Source organism: Protopterus annectens, chromosome 17.part0, assembly GCF_019279795.1.
Source record: "Protopterus annectens isolate FY-2018-M chromosome 17.part0, PAN1.0, whole genome shotgun sequence".
Taxonomy (NCBI): Eukaryota; Metazoa; Chordata; order Ceratodontiformes; family Protopteridae; genus Protopterus; species Protopterus annectens.
Genome location: NC_056751.1, coordinates 542,702,001 through 542,719,762, shown reverse-complemented (window position 1 = coordinate 542,719,762; position 17,762 = coordinate 542,702,001). Strand labels below are relative to the sequence as shown.

The following is a 17,762-nucleotide window of genomic DNA, read 5'->3' as shown; positions in this document are numbered from 1 at the left end:
GTGTGTGTGTGTGTGTGTGTGTGTGTGTGTGTGTGTGTGTGTGATTCCCACTCAAATGGATAAAGTTATGCATGGAGTTATAGGAGATTTTTATTTACCTTAATTTAGGGCTCAAGGCTGAACCTAGTGAAAAGGGGGATAATTTATTATAAAAATAAAGTGGTTTGAATTTAAAAAATGCAGTGGTGCATTTGGTATTTATGCATTTATTTTTCGTAATGAGAAAGGGAAAAGAAAGACAAAAAGAAATGATGGGTAAGGTACTGTATAAAAAAATATAAAAATGTATAGGAAGAAATACAGAGAAAAGTAAAAAGGAACAGGATGGGAAAAGAGAATATGATAACAATGGAATTATGGAAGTTAAAAGTAAGTGAGATTGGTTGGAAAAAAAGAATGGTGTGAATATGATACTTAATGGGAAGTATAATAAAGTAAAAAATGTTCCAACATAAAATAAAACAAAATAACAGCAGAACAATCCAAGGCAACGCAGGACCATGCAGAAACAACTAGAACATAAAACATTGCTGTTTTATTGCAGCAAAAAACTTTCAGTACTTCAGAAACAGGTAAGCGCTTTAACCATAGGGCTTTGTCAAACCATAAAAACACACAGGCTACCCCTTCATCCACTTATATAATTATACAGAGCCAATCACATAAAGATATCAATTAAATAAAAAGGGTTCTTCCACTGAGGCAGTAAACATTAAAGGAACAGTAGACATTAAAACCATGCACTTAAAAATATGTCAAAAACTAGTACAGCATCAGATAAATAACTTTGAGGAAACTTCAGCATAGTAATAAACATAATAAAAATGCTCAGTATTAATTACTTAACTTGCAAGGCTCTTGATTTCAGTATGGCTTTCAATGGGACTTTGTCAATAAGACCTAATCCACAATCTGCCCTTAGTCTGATTAGCCATTTAACTTCTCTGCTTATGATTCCTAATATCACCACCTTGTTTCTTAGGTAAGACCAGTTCAATGACTAAAAATTTAAATTTATGTAAGCTACCCTCCTGTAAATATGTTTAGACCGTGCACTATTTTTTGAGCCAACCCTGATATGGTAAAGATGCTCTCTGATCCTATCTTTCAGCATCCTGTCAGTCTTCCCTACATAGAATGACTGACAGGATGTGAACTGTGCTAAATATACAACATGTTGTGTATAGCTATCAGCCCTAGCACTGACTACATACTTATGTCCAGTATCTGGATGTATAAAAAAGCCACTATTACTAATACTCTCACAAAAATTGTATTGTCCACATGGACTTGTAACTGATTCATTAAGGTCACCACCAAATGCCACAGAATATTTTGGATAGCAGAGCATCCTTTTAAGATTAAGTTTATTTTTATATAAAAATTTTGGTGTGTCACCTATAATCTGCCTAATGTCTGGGTCTGTTGTCAGGATCCCCCAATGTTTTCTAATAATGTCTGTAATAACATTAACATCAGTGGTATAAAATAGTGGGAGCCTCACCTCCCTAATATTAACACCAATTCGCTGAATGCTCAAATCACTGAAAACTCATTTCACCAAATCTCATTTCACTGAATGCAGAGTACTGTAAGGCAAGTAAAACGTATATATGCCCTTTTCCACACTGTAGTGCATTCCTGGAGTTAGTATATATATATATATATATATATATATATATATATATATATATATATATATATATATATATATAGTTAGGGGAGGTGGGGGGCCCCACCTAGTTTATTGTTAGCTTTCAGTGAAATGAGATTCATAAATATGAACGCAAACTAGGTGAGGGGCACAGCCCCCCACACCACTATATGGGGAGGCCGTGCCCCCCAACTATATATACTAACTCCAGGATCACACTACAGTGGGGAAAAGGGCATATACATTTTGCTTGCCTTACAGTACTCTGCATTCAGTGAAATGTGAATCGGTGAAATGAGTTTTCAATGATTTTTAGCTTTCAGTGATTTGGTGTGGGTGAACTGAAATTCAGTGAAATGTGTTTTCAGTGAATGAAAGTAGATCTATATATAAATATGTGTGTGTGTGTGTGTGTGTGTGTGTGTGTGTGTGTGTGTGTGTGTGTGTGTGTGTGTGTGTGTGTGTGTGTGTGTGTGTGTGTGTGTGTGTGTGTGTGTGTATATATATATATATATATATATATATATATATATATATATATATATATATATATATATATATATAGAATCACTACTAGATACCAAACGCCCAAAATCCCGATGCTTAAAACACAGAGACCACATGCCCGAAACCCCACAATACCGAATATTTAAAACCGCGAAATTCAAAATCGCAAAAGTTACACAACCAAACAGCATACACACACACACACACGTACACACACCTTCCCCCCACAACCAAACAATGCATCCTACACTACACATAGGCAAGGGCCCCCCTACTTTATTATTCTAACTCCGAGATCGCACAAACAGACACACAAGGTAAACTCACACCCACACATTACAGCACACACACCACAGTCACAACACACACTTAAACACACTACACCCCTCACAAACACACTTACACATACATACTTACCTGAACCGCATCACCAGAAGTGCTAAAGCAAAATCCCTTAACATCGGGATTTTGCATTTCGCGCTTCTGGTCTTTCGGTAATGTGAGGTTTCGGTCATCTTGTCTCGGTGTTTTCAGCATCGGGATTTTGGGCATTTTGTAGTGATCCCATATATATATATATATATATATATATATATATATATTTATATATATATATATATATATATATATATATATATATATATATATATATATATATATATATATATATATATATATATATATATATATATATATATATATATATATATATATATATATATATATATATATATATATATATATATATATATTTATATATATATATATATTTGTGTGTGTGTGTGAATAGATAGATAGATAGATAGATAGATAGATAGATAGATAGATAGATAGATAGATAGATAGATAGATAGATAGATAGATAGATAGATATAGATATAAATGTAAATATACCCACCACAAATCTATCTCAGTGCCTGGATCAGAGGCAATACTATTCCACAGGCACAGAGACACAACATCTCAAATGGACCAACCATTTAGTTTTATCACCACATATGGTTCAAATGGTTATGTAATTGTTGTTATCTTTAAAAAAAAAATGGCTTTTTTACACAACAGCTACAAGGTGATTAAAGAACAGTTCATTGTCAACATAGGCTCCCAGATCTCAACCCTGTGTTTGCTGTTAATGAAAACTTGTTTAAAATAGACATCAGAAGAGTTCTGGCTGCCTATGCATCATTAGCAAGACCAGGTGCATAAAATTTCATAAAAATTAAATTAAGAACAACACTTTACATTTCTTTTCCAGTAACTTACTTGCTGTAAAGGAGATCACAGATTGGTGAACGACCACAGTATGGATTTTCTGCCACTGTTGGTTTAGGTGAAGGCACTACTGTGGCACCAGTATGCAGTACACACTGTGGTTTTTCTGGGTTGAATACCATCCATTGCTCAGCCATGTGTTCACAAGATGAGTTTGTATTATCTGGTAGTAGACAGTCATCTGCCTGGTTATTGGTGCATGTACCTTTAAAATGGAACAAATATTATGAGATATTGCTGGAGACCTATATATTAAGGTGGGGCATATAAATGCATTAAACATTTCAATGACTGCAAACACAACCCCATACACAGAGATTTGTTTAACTGTTGTAAGCTACACACTAAAGTGCGATAGCCTATTCTGATCGTTTGTAGTCGTTTAAAGCTGTTGTAAGTATATTTTTTACTATTTTTGCCTTATCTTTTCAAAAAAAAAAATCCTTGTTTCCCACCTTTCTAAGCTAATATAGTACAGTTTTCAGGCTAGTGCTGAATTCAGGGCTGTGATACTAGTTTCTGAGTTGCCCATACTTTACTTGGATAGAAGGAAGTTTCTCTGTTCACCTGTGAGAGAGGGGAGCTTTAAGCAACCTATCTGTCCCTGGAGGAGTGGTTCCAGCCTAGAAGTTAGTAGTTTATTGGCTATTTTGGGCTAATTTTTATCTCTTTTATTTCCCTACTATAAAAACCGTGCTTGCACGGTTTTGTGCACCAGGCAGTGCCGGTTAGCTATGGTTAAATTATTCCCGGCTCCACTAAGTCTCCTCTTCATTTTTTCCCTTGAAACTAGTCTAGCTCTCAACCTAAGCACTCAAAAAGCATCCTACAGCCCAGCACTTGCTCAGACCTAATAGCAAGCACTAATATACCCTGACACTGATTGACCAGCAGGGCAAGGCTCTTTATTCACCCCTCACCAACCAAGCGAGTAAGCAGCTCACCCTACTATTCAGGCATGACCAAAGGGCAATTTGAGGTGTACTCTCCAGTGCAACTGGTGAATCTGGTTATCCTGAGGCAATGTTACAATTGCCTCATGTACACAGACAACCCTCTTCTCCTGCCAGAAAACACTAACATATGCGAGAGATGCAATTATACAGCCAAACTGAAAGCTAAGCTGTCTCCACCCAAGACTGGAACAGACAGTCAAGAGGAGAAGGTTAATACTTGCACCACAACTCCAGCCGCACACAGACCTACTAAAACAGCACTGGCAAAAAATACACATAACTACACAAAATCATACTCGGAGGCTCTAAATAAAAACCTGCAAAAGCATCAGAGACCTCCAAAGGATACATCCAAACAACCTGCACCACCCGTCACAAACCAGACAACACATAATACACAAAATCAGTGTGCCGCACAATCACAGCCCTTAAGGTGAAATAACATACCTAACACACTAGTAATAGGTGACTCTATAGTCAGGCACACTGATGTCCCACTCACTAGACTGGACAAGCAGAAGGTTACTGTTAGCTGCCTGTCGGGGACCATAATCTGCCACATAACACAAGCACTCAGGTCACTCCAGAACAAGTACAAATATGACTCCTCCTGTCCTCCATTGTTCATGTTGATGTGAATGACCTGAGATGTACCTCCCTGGACTACATGAAAAGAGATATGGAAGAGCTCTCTGATCATGTAGCCCAGGCTGGTATGACCCTGACCCTGATTAGCATCCTGCCCACACCAAGACTGATACCTCAGTATAAAGAAAAAATGATCAATTTCAACAACTGGCTAAGCTTCTGGTGTCATTCAAAGGGGATCCAATCTCTGTCAGCCTGGGATGACATGCTCTATAAGCCGCATTGCTTCACAAGAGACGGCTTGCACCTGTCACCCCTAGGTTTTCAAATACTGGTCAAGTGTCTTGCTGCCACCATAGTGCCTTTTTTAGGCAAGTCTCAAAAGTCAAACCCACCTCCGTAAACAGCACAATTAACAAAAAACTGAGGGTTATGCTACTCAATGCCAGGAGTTTAAATCTCAAAATGCACGCGCTCGAAGCACTCCTCAGTATGGAGAACGTCAACATCTGTGCAGTAACTGAAACCTGGTTCAAGGCTCCAGAGAGAGCCCCAGCACTATCGGGCTATAACTCATACCACACATTTCAGCCACAGAACACAGACCGAAACACAAAAGGAGGGGGTGTATCCATATTCATCAAGGATACCTACACCTCCAGGTTAGTGGCATAGCATAATACCTCTGAGATCATCCATGTGCAACTAACATCGTGCAAATCTGCAATGCAAATTGTGGCCTGCTACAGATCACCCTCCATGACCCAGGACCACCACTCCACCTTTCTGGAGTCACTGGAAAACATGTAGGTCCTACCGAACACCCTGATATTGGGTAATTTCAATTACCCTACCATTCGCTGGGAAAACTACTCGAGTACAAACTCCCAGGCCCAGCGCTTCCTGGAATTCATCAACTCAAACACCCTGGATCAGCTGGTAAACTCCACTACCAGAGGTGAAAACATATTGGACCTGGTCATCACCAACATGGGCAACAGGTGTTCCACACCAGAGGTCAACCCGTCATTGGTTAGATCAGACCATAAACTAATAGCTCTGGATGTCCACACCCCACCACCACCCCCAACTAAGGAAACCACAGTAAAAAACTTTTCTAAAGCAAACTTCACCTTACTTAAGACAGAGGTGGTAAGTTTCACAGCCCCCACACTAAAGGATAATGCTGCCCAAGATGTAGAAACCTTTACAAATGCACTCTATGAGCACCTACAAGGATGCATGGATTGTGCCATCCCTAGCAAAACCCAGACTCACTCCTCTAAGAGAAGGAAACCCATTTGGTGGACCCCTGACATAAACAGGCTATACAATAGAAGGAGTAAACTAGTTCAGAAAAAAAAGCAAATCCCAAGAAGGAAAAACATCCCTGATCAGTATCAGTAAGAAACTAAGATCCCTCATGAAATCATCCAAGCCTAACATTGAAAGAAAAATATCCAAGGATTCAAAAGATAATCACAAAGCCTTCTTTAGCTATGTTAAGAATCTAAGTGGAGACTTGCAGATATGCACTGAACTAGTGCAAAATAGCACAACATATACTGAACCTACTGATATTGCCAACATCCTGGCAGATAGATTCAGTGCAAACTTCACCCCCCTCTCACCCCAAAAAGGCCCATAACAATACCGGAAAAGTGTAGTGTCCCAAAAATCACAGACACACAGGTGAAAACAGCCCTTTCAAAAGCCAAAAACACAGCATCAATGGGACCAGATGGTGTCCCAGGTTGTGTCTTGCACGAACTACAGAACGAACTAACCCCCCATCTAAACACGCTGTTCAGCCTCAGCCTCTCCACAGACTACGTGCCCATAGAATGGTGCACAGCAATGGTTATTCCTCTCCTCAAAGGGGGGGCCACAACTGACCCTGGTAACTATCGCGCTATAAGCCTGACTAGCCTGGTCTGCAAGGCTAAGGAGCGCATCGTCATGGAACTCATTAACAAAGACTTTGGGAACCTCCAAACACTTGACCCGACCCAGTTCGGCTTTGTTAAGGGCAGATCATGCATACTAAACCTGGTTGACTTCTTCGAGACAGTCACCAAGGCCATAGACGAGGGAAAGGTGGTTCACACAGCCTACCTTGACCTCGCCAAGTCTTTCAACACCATTCCCCACTCAGGTATTACAGAAAAACTCACCAGCCTGAACATAAACTCCTATGTCATGAGATGTGTTGCCAACTGGCTTACAGACAGAACTCACACGGTAAGAATAGCGGGCTCCATGTCGACTCTAAACCAGTCACAAGTGGTGTCCCACAAGGCTCAGTCCTGGGACCCCTACTGTTCGGCATATACTTCTCAGAAGTACAGGAAAACACAGGAGGACTATGGCTAACCAAGTTTGCTGATGACTGCAAACTGGGAGCCATAATTGACTCTCCAGCTGACATGGACATTCTCCAAAAGGGCCTTACTGAGATGAACACCTGGTGTCAAAGTCATGGTCTCAAGCTAAATGCCAAATAATGCATAGTCATCCCATTTGGGAAAAACAAAACACCCAATAATTACCACATAGGTGGCAGCCCCTTTAATACAGAAGAGGTAATAAGAGATCTGGGGACCCAGGTAGATAGTAATCTCTCCTTTGACAATCATATTGCCAAAGTAGTTAGGAAATCCTTCTATGTGGCCCATCTAATTACTAAAGGGTTCGCATCTAGAAATAAAGAGGTTATAGTGCCCCTCTACTCGTCACTCATTAGACCCATCAATGTACACTTCCAACAGCTGGAAAGACCACAAAAGTACCTCACCAAGAGGATTACTAGCCTCAAACATATGTCCTATGCAGCCCAACTAAAAAAACTCCGGCTGTACTCAGTGGCATATTGCTTACTCAGAGGTGATCTCTGCCTGACTTACAAAGCCATGTCCAACTCAGAATTGATGGACATGCTTCACCTAAAGAAATCCAAGTCACTGCGAGCCACACATTCTAGTGAGCTAAGTCTAGCCACAACAATAAACAGAACATGCTGGAAGGATAGATTCCTGTCACAGAGACTCCACATGCTTTGGAACAAAATTCCAAACTACATTAGGCAGAGCCCCTCACTAAGACTCTTCAATAGAAACCTTTACGAGTGGATGGGTAACAGAAACTACACCCCTGGGATCACTTCATTGGCTCTGCTTGACAGAGGATCAGTTAATTAATCAATGGGGTGGCGAAAGCCGACATACTCTAGCTAGGCTTATAAATGCCCTTGGGCAGATAGCCGAGTACCTACCTATGAAACTATGAACCTATATATGCAATAATGTAGAAACAAAATAATTAAAGAAGGGAAGGTTCAATAAGTGCATTGACTTGATATACCTTGCTTGCTTGGCCTTGCACATGAGTATATATTTGTACAGTATGTCTGTATTACGGCCCAAGAGATTCCAAGGAGAAAAACAAAGCAGGTGGAGAATAAATGAAGTCCCATCAAATAATCAAATTAATTTAGAAAAGATAGAGCTTTTCTTTTTTTTATTTTAAATAATGTCATTGGACAATAGCAACATGCTATGTTCTTGTCAGCAATTTAGGTTTGCGAGTTTACCCATGTTTAGCTTTACCTCATGACTTGGGTTTTGAGGACATTGACCACATGACCACCCCACACCATCCATGGGTAAACCCTCACTGGAACTTGATATAATGCTCAAGTAAATGTCTGCCTTGCCTTTCAATTGATACTATGGTGTCCTTAACTACTGTCACTTTAGCAGCTAAAAACAAAGGTCCAAGATGTGTTTGGACTGGATAAGGCTTATAACATTAACCCAATATAGTGTTGTGATGTGTTTTGGAGGAACAGCTGTAAGTTTTAACAACCCATGAGATAAATAAATCTTGGCCTATGCCTAAATATGTTTTATATCTTATAATCCACAGATCAATTAATTTTGTATAGTAATTAGAAAACACTAGTAAGCATCTGGCTACATTAGGAGAATATAATGCTATTAGCAATACATATGATAATTGCTCCATTGGAATCTTACAGTTATAAACTTTATAATTTCTTTGATTTACTTTCCTCACATGAAGTATCCCCAGAACTTAACTTACCACACTGTCCCCAGGTATTTCCACCAAAGTACTCATACGCCAAATGGATTGTGAAGGCTAATCCACTAAAAGTGACAACAATCTTCTTTGAAGGAATCTCAAGCACTATGTTGATTCCAATACCAGAGATCTGTACTCCATAGCGTGAATATGGCAGGGCAATAAGTTTGTCATTGACAAATACCTAAGGGAAGCAATGTGTATTATTAGCCATTAATACCACAATAGTGAGTCTTGAAATATTAAGAATCTACTTATTCAGCATTGAGTTTATACCAATGAAAACTAATTGTACATACTATATGCATGCAATAATGAGTTTCTTCCTAGTCAGAATAACACAGTACTCATAAAAGTACATTTTTCATTGTTACTGCTCAAAATGGAAGCACATGCACATAACCATTAAATTCCAATTAGTATTTGAAAACAACAGAATTGTACCTAAGTAAAAATCATGTATGTACTTAGTGGCCCTTCTAACGATGGCAGAAGTTAAAAGTAATAATGTTTAATTTTCTCACATAATCACCATACTTATCATGAGGACTGCACACTATATTAATGATAGAATATATAATTATTTAAATACCAAAATAACATCTCACTACTTCAGAGAACTAACCTGTTTTTAGTACATTCTCAACCTATAAATTCTAAGTTGCATTTAAAAAATTTCTTTACTTTTCCAGATCAATATAGATTTATAGCGACACCTATTTGCACTTTAGTCTAATGGCAATCTATTAATAAATAATATGGAGGAATAAAATATTTTAGTCTCATATTGTAATAAATCTTAGGATTAGTGTTGCAGACTGGCAAGTAAAGGATGCCTAGTAGGAGTTCACCATTCACCAAGGTACCAAAATCATTATCTATGGCTGTAATGATTAAACACTAATATCAATTAATACATGACCTTTCACTGCAGTAATGCAGATTACCAATATTCCTGACTTTATCTTCTGCTGTAGCAATGCACAGAACTATTATTCCTGACTTTACCTTATGCAGTAATAATGCAGAGTACCAGTGTTCCTGACTCTACCTCTAATGTACTAATGCAGAGTACCAGTGTTCCTGACTCTAACTTCTATTGCACTAAGGCAGAGCACCAGTGTTCCTGACTCTACTTTCTACTGCAGTAATGCAGAGTACCAGTGTTCCTGACTTTACACATAGCTTTAAGTGACACATGGCTTCTCATATTTGAATAGGATTCTGAAAAGTAGAAGGTTCAGTTAAAGTGATTGTTATGTTCAAGAGATTGGCACAGTGTACATAACTGACAAACTAAGTTCACAAGATACATTTTAAAATACTAATGGATTTAACACATGTTCCTATAGTAACAAGGCTAATGTTATCCGCATTCAGATTCTTTTTTTTTTTTTTCAAAATTCTAGGTAAAGTTCTCTAACTAATCAGGTTTCCTAACAAAACTTTTTCAAAATTAATTTAGATATAATTATCCAAGCAAGCCAGTTTGATAAGTATTTGTTTATACTTAAGAATCTTAACTTTTCGTTAGCTTGTCATAATACAATTAGTCAAAAATTGAAAATTCAGCTAACTGATCAGTGTATAAATGAGAATGGCTATGTGGGAAGCACACTGCTTAAATGGAACCATATAATATATAAATGCTACATACAAAAATTATGGCTGAACTATAGTGCAGCAAATCTAAAATGTTGTTTTACAGGAACAATAATATCACCTTGAATGCCAAAGTACATTTTAACTCAAACAAGCTAAACATATTACCCCCAAACACCCATGATATATAAGTATATATATACATATATATATATATATATATATATATATATATATATATATATATATATATATATATATATATATATATATATATATATATATAGATATATGCATACACACACACATATATATATGCACACACACACACACACACACACACACACACACACACACACACGCGTGTGTGTGTGTGTGTGTGTGTGTGTGTGTGTGTGTGTGTGTGTGTGTCTGTGTGTGTGTGTAATTATTTTGTTCAGGAAGAAACCATCCCTATACCCCACATTCCCTTAATAGGTTCAAGCCTAGCCCATACGATTACCCTGGCATCGTACCACCCAACCTTAGTTCCTAGTGTCTCTGTCGAGTAGAGCCACTGGAGTGATTCCCAGGGTGAATTTTTCTATTTCCCATCCACTCATCAATATTTCTCTTGAAGAGGGCCAGTGAGGTGCTCTGCTTGACATGTATAGGAAGTCTATTCCATAGCATGGGCAGTCTCTGGGTTATGAACCTGTCCATCCAGCATGATCTGTTGATTGTGGTAATGAGGTTGAGGTCTCTAGAGAGTGTGGTGCAGAGGGATTGGGATTTCTTTAGATGTAGCATTTCTAACAGAGCTGGGTCAGACATGGCTTTGTAAGTCAAACAGAGATCGCCTCTAAGTAGGTGATATGAGACAGAGAATAGTTGGAGATTTTTGAGTCTGTCCATATAGAACAAGTCTTTAAGGCATAGGATCCTCTTTGTGAGGTACTTTTGTGGCCTCTCCAGTTGTTGCAGGTATCTAGTGAGGTACATGTCAAATGGGCATTGTACTCAATGACTGGCCTAAGAAGGGAAGAGTAGAGAGAGACAATAACCTCTTTCTTCCCGGATGCAAAACCCTTAGTAATGAGATGTACCACATAGAAGGACTTTCTGACCACAGTGGCAATGTGGTGGTCAAAAGAGAGGTTGCTATCAACCTGTGTTCCTAGATCTCTTATAACACCTTCTGTATTCAGTGGACTACCATCAATGTAGTAATTCAAGGGAACCAGGTTTCTCCCAAGGGGGATGACGACATTTTTTGGCATTGAGCTTAAGGCCATGGTTCTGACACCAGTCGGCCTAATTGAGGCCTTTCTGTAGGATGTCAACATCACTTGGGGAGTTAATAATACCTCCCAACTTGCAATCATCTGTGAACTTTGTCAGCCAGAGTCCCTTCGTGTTGGTCTGGACTTCAGAGAAGTAGATAATAAACAGGAAAGGACCCAGGACTGAACCCTGTGGGACTCCACTCATGACTGGTCAACAGTCTGACTTGGAGTCAGCTACTTTCACACTGCAGGTTCTATCTGTGAGCCAGTTTGTAACCCACCTAGTGATATAGGGGTTGATGCCTAGCTTAGTGAGTATTTCTCTGATTCCTGAGTGGGGAATGATATCAAAGGCCTTGGTCAGATCAAGGTAGGCAGTATGAACCACCTTGACCTTCATCCACACCTTTGGTGACTGACTCAAAGAAGTCAACCAAGTTGAGCAGGCATGCTCTACCCTTCAAAAAACCAAACCGTGTAGGATCCAGAGTTTGGAGATTCCCTGTATCCTTGAATATTAGGTCCATGATGATGCATCCCATAGCTCTGCATATCAGACCCGTCAGGCTAATGGGAAGATAGTTCCTTGGGTCTGTAGTCGTTCTGTGGAGAGGAATGACTGCAGCAGTGTGCCATTCGGTAGGGACAAAGCCTGAAGTGAGGCTCTGATTGAACAGGGCACACAGGTGAGGTGCCAGTTCACTCTGTAGTTTATGTAGAACACAGCCGTGGATATTGTCAGGTCCCATAGAAGCTGTATTCTTGGCCTTGAACAGTGCTGTTTTAACCTGTGCAACAGTAATACAGGGTGCCTGGCAATCTACTGGTATTGTCATTCGTCCTTTGGGGGGGGGGGGTAAAGTTGGCACTGAATCTGTCAGCCAATATATTGGCAATATTTGTTGGCTCAGTATAGGAGGTACCATTGTGCAGTAGCTCAGAGCAAATCTGGGTATTGCTGTAGAGATTCTTTACATAGCTATAGAAGGCCTTGTGGTTGTCTTTACTATCTGCTGCAATTCTGTTTTCATAGCTAGCTTTAGAGGATTTGATGAGGGATCTCAACCTTTTGTTGAGGCTGATAAGGGAGTTTTTTCAGTCTTGGGACTTCACCTTATTCCGCATCAGTTTCCATTTTCAGTTGTAGAGTTTGTTTATGGCAGGGGACCACCAGATTAGCTTCCTTTTTTTTTTTTTTTTGAGGAGACCGTCTTAGTTCTACTGGGTATGGTGAGATCCATGCATTTTTGTATGTGTTCATACAGTGCATTGGTGTATGATTCGGTGGTCATGCAACTATTCTCCATTTACATGGGTGCTGTGAAGTTAGACACTTCTGTTTTTAGGAGCCCAAAGTTAGCTTTGGAGAAGCTTTTCATGGTGGTTACCTTTGTGGGGATGGGAGGGATGTGGATTTCCAAGGTGATTAGTTTGTGGTCGGATCTAACTAGGGAGGAGTTGTCTATTGGTGTAGAGCAATGGTCACCTATGTTAGTAATGACCAGGTCAAGGATGTTACTACCTCTAGTGGGGGTAAGAATGAGCTGGTTCAGAGCACTGGAATTAATGAATTCCAAAAAGTGTTGGACAAATGTATTGGTACATGAGTAGTTTTCCCAGTTAATGGCGGGGTAGTTGAAGTTGCCCAGTATGAGAATGTTAGGTTGGACCCTAATATGCTCCCGGGTGCTTAGGAATGTGGGGTGTGTGTCTTGGGACATGGTTGGGGGCCTATAGCAGGCTACAACCTGAATTGCTGTCTTACCCAATGTTAGCTGCACCTGAAGTATCTCAAATGTGTTATGTTGGGCTACCAGTCTAGAGGTGTGCACATCCTTTATGAATATGGAAATACCACCACCTTTGGAGCTTCGGTCCAAGTTCTGGGGCCGAAAGGTGTGGAATGAGTTATAGCCTGGTAGTGCAGGGGTGCTTTCTGCTGCCTTGAACCAGGTCTCTGTTACAGCACAAATGTTGATGTTCTCCATTTTAAGGAGTGCTTGAGTGAGTGCATTTTGAGATCTAGACTTCTATCATTGAGCAGCATGACCCTCAGATTACATTTGTTTGTAGCTGTTAGTGTGGTAATTTGGTCTCTGGAACACTGCCTAAAAAAGGCACTATAGGGGTGGCAAAAGCCTTGATCAGTATCTGAAAGCCCAGGGGTGACAGATGCAGGCCATCTCTGGCAAAGCATCGAGGTCTGTCAATCATGTCATCACAGGCAGACAGATACTGAATCCCCTAAGAATGGCACCAAAAACTTAGCCAATTGTTGAAATCAATCATTTTCTGCTTGTACTGTGGTATCATTATGGGTGATGGTAGGATGCTGCTCAGGGCTAGGGTCATACTCGCCTGGACTACATAATCCAAGAGCTCCTCCATGTCTCTTTTCATGTAGTCCAGGGAGGTATGTCTTAGGTCATTCACACCCACATGTACAATGACAGAGTCATATTTGTAACTGTTGTTGAGTGACCTGAGTGCATGCATTATGTGGTGGATCCTGGCACCTGACAGGCAGCTGACTGTTACTTTCTCCTTATTCAACCTAGAGAGTGTGTCTCACTATCGAGTCACCTATGACTAGTGTGTTGGGCATGCTGTTTTGCCTTAGGGGCTTTGGTTGAGTGGTACACTGTTTAGGAGAGTTATGTATCTTGTGATTAGTGTGGTGGTCGAGTGCGTTCCTGCCTTGGAGGTGTCTGCTGTTTGGGTAGATTTTTATTGAAAGCCTCAGCAAAGGTGGGTGTGTAGTTTGTGTTTTTATGTGAAGACAGTGCTGGTGTGTGTTCTGGAGGGCTATGTGTCCTATGTGGTGTGGTGCAAGTGTTGACCTTCTCCTCTTGACCAGCTATTCCGGTCTTGGCTGGAGAGTGCGTGGCTTCCAATTTGGATATATAAATGCATCTCTCACAAGTCTGAGTGTTGGGAGGTAAGAGGAGAGGGCTGTCAGTGTACATGAGGCAGTAGCTATATTGCCTCAGGATGCCCAAGTTCACCAAGTTAATAGGAGAAACACAAGGAACTGACCTTTAGACATGCCTGGAGGGTGGGCATTAATAATAAGTACTGGAGCTGTTTCCTTGTATAACGTTTTGTGCTGGTAGCACTTTTGTGTGCTACAATAATTGCTACAAGAAGTCTGGTAGGGTGCTAAACTAACAAGCTAGTAAAAGTGCAGGAGAGAAGAGGAGAGAACTAGCAGATCTAAAGGAAAAAATGAAGAGCAGACTTTGGCAGTGCTCAGAAGCTTACAAACAGTCCTGGATACAGCAAATCTGTATCTGGACTAGACTAGTTACAGGAAAGGTGGGAAACAAGCGCAAATGTGGCATTTAAACCAGAAAGTTGAAAAAGATTGAAAAACTGCCCAAACAGCCAATAAACTACAATTCCTGGGCCAGAAACCACTTATCTTGTAGTAGATAGGTTACCTAGTGCTTACCACTCCCACTAAGCTAGAAGGCTTCCCTCCAACACAGAAAGCCATGGGGGGCTCAGAAAGTTACCAACAGTCCTGGATACAGCAAATCTGTATGTGGACTTTTTTTTCCAGAAAGCAGCTAAAACAGCACTAAAAACAATTCAAGTGCAGTGCAAGCTAGCACACCTGAGTGTGTAGCAGTATTATAGCAAATACAGTTTAAATAAATCCAATTTATTCAAAATGTATTCTGAACTAAATTCAATTGTATTATTCAACTCTAAAAAGTAAAAAATTGCCAAAAAATATATTTATCAGCTCAGAAGCACACCCTGTCAGAACACAATGATATTTTTTGTGTGTGCTAGTAAAGTGCAAAGAGAGGAAGAAGGAGCAGAAGATAATTCAAGGTTAAGAACCTAAGTGGGTTGGCCTTCTCAAATGTTCTCTCTGTATCAGGTAGAATAAACACTAGACTGGGAGGAGTGCCCCAGATCAAATTTATAGTAGGGGCAGGCAACTGCAAAGCCACCAACTATAACAACACCACAAGAATAGGGTGGGAGGAAGGGACAAAACCAGTTTCAGAACAGATGAGAAACAGCAAACAGTGTCAGCAAATATATAAAATAATTCAGTCAAGCAAAAATTAAGACAATGCAAAACTCTGAAAAGATTAAATGCCAAGAAATATACTTATCAGTGATATAGTTCCAGATTGTTTGTGAAGCACTCTTCAGTCAGAACACAAGAAGATTCTAACGGTGTATTCAGGAATTTACAAAAAGGGACTATTTTTAAATCAGCAAGTCTTGAAACAAACAGATAACACAAAAGCTGTTAGACCATTTTTATAAACTTTACCACCACCACAGGAATGGGGGGAATCAGTTTCAGAAAGATCTGAAACAGCAAACAATGTCAGCAAATATATAAAATAATTCAGTCAAGCAAAAATTAAGACAATGCATAACTCTGAAAAGTTAAAGTGCCAAGAAATATACTTATCAGTGATATAGTTCCAGACTGTTTGAGAAGCACTCTTCAGTCAGAACACAAGGAGGTTCTAACAGTGTATTGAATTGGTTTCCTCAGGGTCCAGGATTAACGGACTCCACTAACTCATTTCAAGTATAGTCAGTGTTCAAAGGCTGGGGGGGGGGGCAATTGTCCAATATTCAAGACAAGCGGCATCCCACAGGGTCAGAAGTTCCATGTAAACCATGGTTTGTCACTCCAGCAGAGTGCCCCTCTTCACACGAAGCAGCATTACCCATGGCTGCATCTCTGCTTTCTATGGGCATCTAGGTGGTCAGAGACCGCTCAACCAAACATGCAGAAAGGCCAACAGACAGTTTTACCTTTGGCACATGGGGGAAGACATCTGGGCCTATATGGCCAAATCCAAAACAGATCAAGAAGGGAAACGTCAGTGGGGAAGAGCTGCCACCCAAAGAGCCCAGATTAGAAGTTGTCCACAGCCACGTTGGAGTACCGCAGCCACAGGAGCACTCTAGATGGTCCATTCCTCTGTCATTGGCAAGGCGATCCCACCACACAGCATCAGATGAGGGCAGTCCAACATGAGGCTGTCAGGTTGTGTGGTCCAGACACAGATATATGCTACATTCCTTCTGGACAGGCACAGCTTCACAAACACACACACACAATGGGGGGCACCACAGGCTGACACCAAGAGGATGCGCAGGTGGAAGTCCAATGCCTACAAGAGCCACATGAGGTGTAAACAACTTTAACTCTTTTTTTTTCTCTCTGTATTTCAGCCCATAGCAAAAATACATTTGGACAGCGGGTCACTCCTCTATCCAGAGGCCCCATCACTGGGTCTAGGGCAGGCTGGACCCATCCTTCTGAAGGTGGAATAAAGATTACTGTGAGGTGGTCTGGGTCAGGGCATCAGGCATGCAAAGGCATCACCCTAGGGCAGTGTAGCAGTAAGCAACCAGAATGGGCAAACCTCCCACAGCCACTGTGCCACACTCCAGAGGCAATGACATCCACCAGCCTCAAACAAATGATTTGGCTATTTTGACTGTGCAGGAGGCAAATTATATGCGTGCCTGCTGGATGCAGGCCATGATCCCTTAGTCAAAGGTAGTACAGAGAAGAAGGTGGAGGAGGGCCAGATCCCTTCTAATATATACAAACTCCAAGATTACACATACATGGAGAAAAAATGTATTTTAAAGTATATTATTCAGTTCCCCTCTTTCTCTGAATTAGCAAAATTCCAGTCAATGCAAACATCACAGATATTAAGTAGTGCAAATTGCACACAGTCAATGTACATACAGGCAAACACAACAGTATGGATAAATAAATACTAGCATTTAAAGCAAACACAACATCAAGGGTAAATAAATACT

At 40.2% G+C, this 17,762-nt stretch overlaps 1 protein-coding gene across 1 annotated transcript in view; it reads right to left on the bottom strand.

Annotated features, from left to right (window-relative positions):
- LOC122791456 (mucin-2-like) overlaps window positions 1–17,762 on the bottom strand; it is a 539,946-nt gene that overhangs the window by 30,575 nt on the left and 491,609 nt on the right. The window contains exons 40-41 of the mRNA XM_044059201.1: window positions 9,079–9,262; window positions 3,425–3,638 (exon numbers count right to left, since the gene is read on the bottom strand). Coding sequence (XP_043915136.1) covers window positions 3,425–3,638; window positions 9,079–9,262 — 398 coding nt within the window. The remainder of the gene's footprint in view (window positions 1–3,424; window positions 3,639–9,078; window positions 9,263–17,762) is intronic.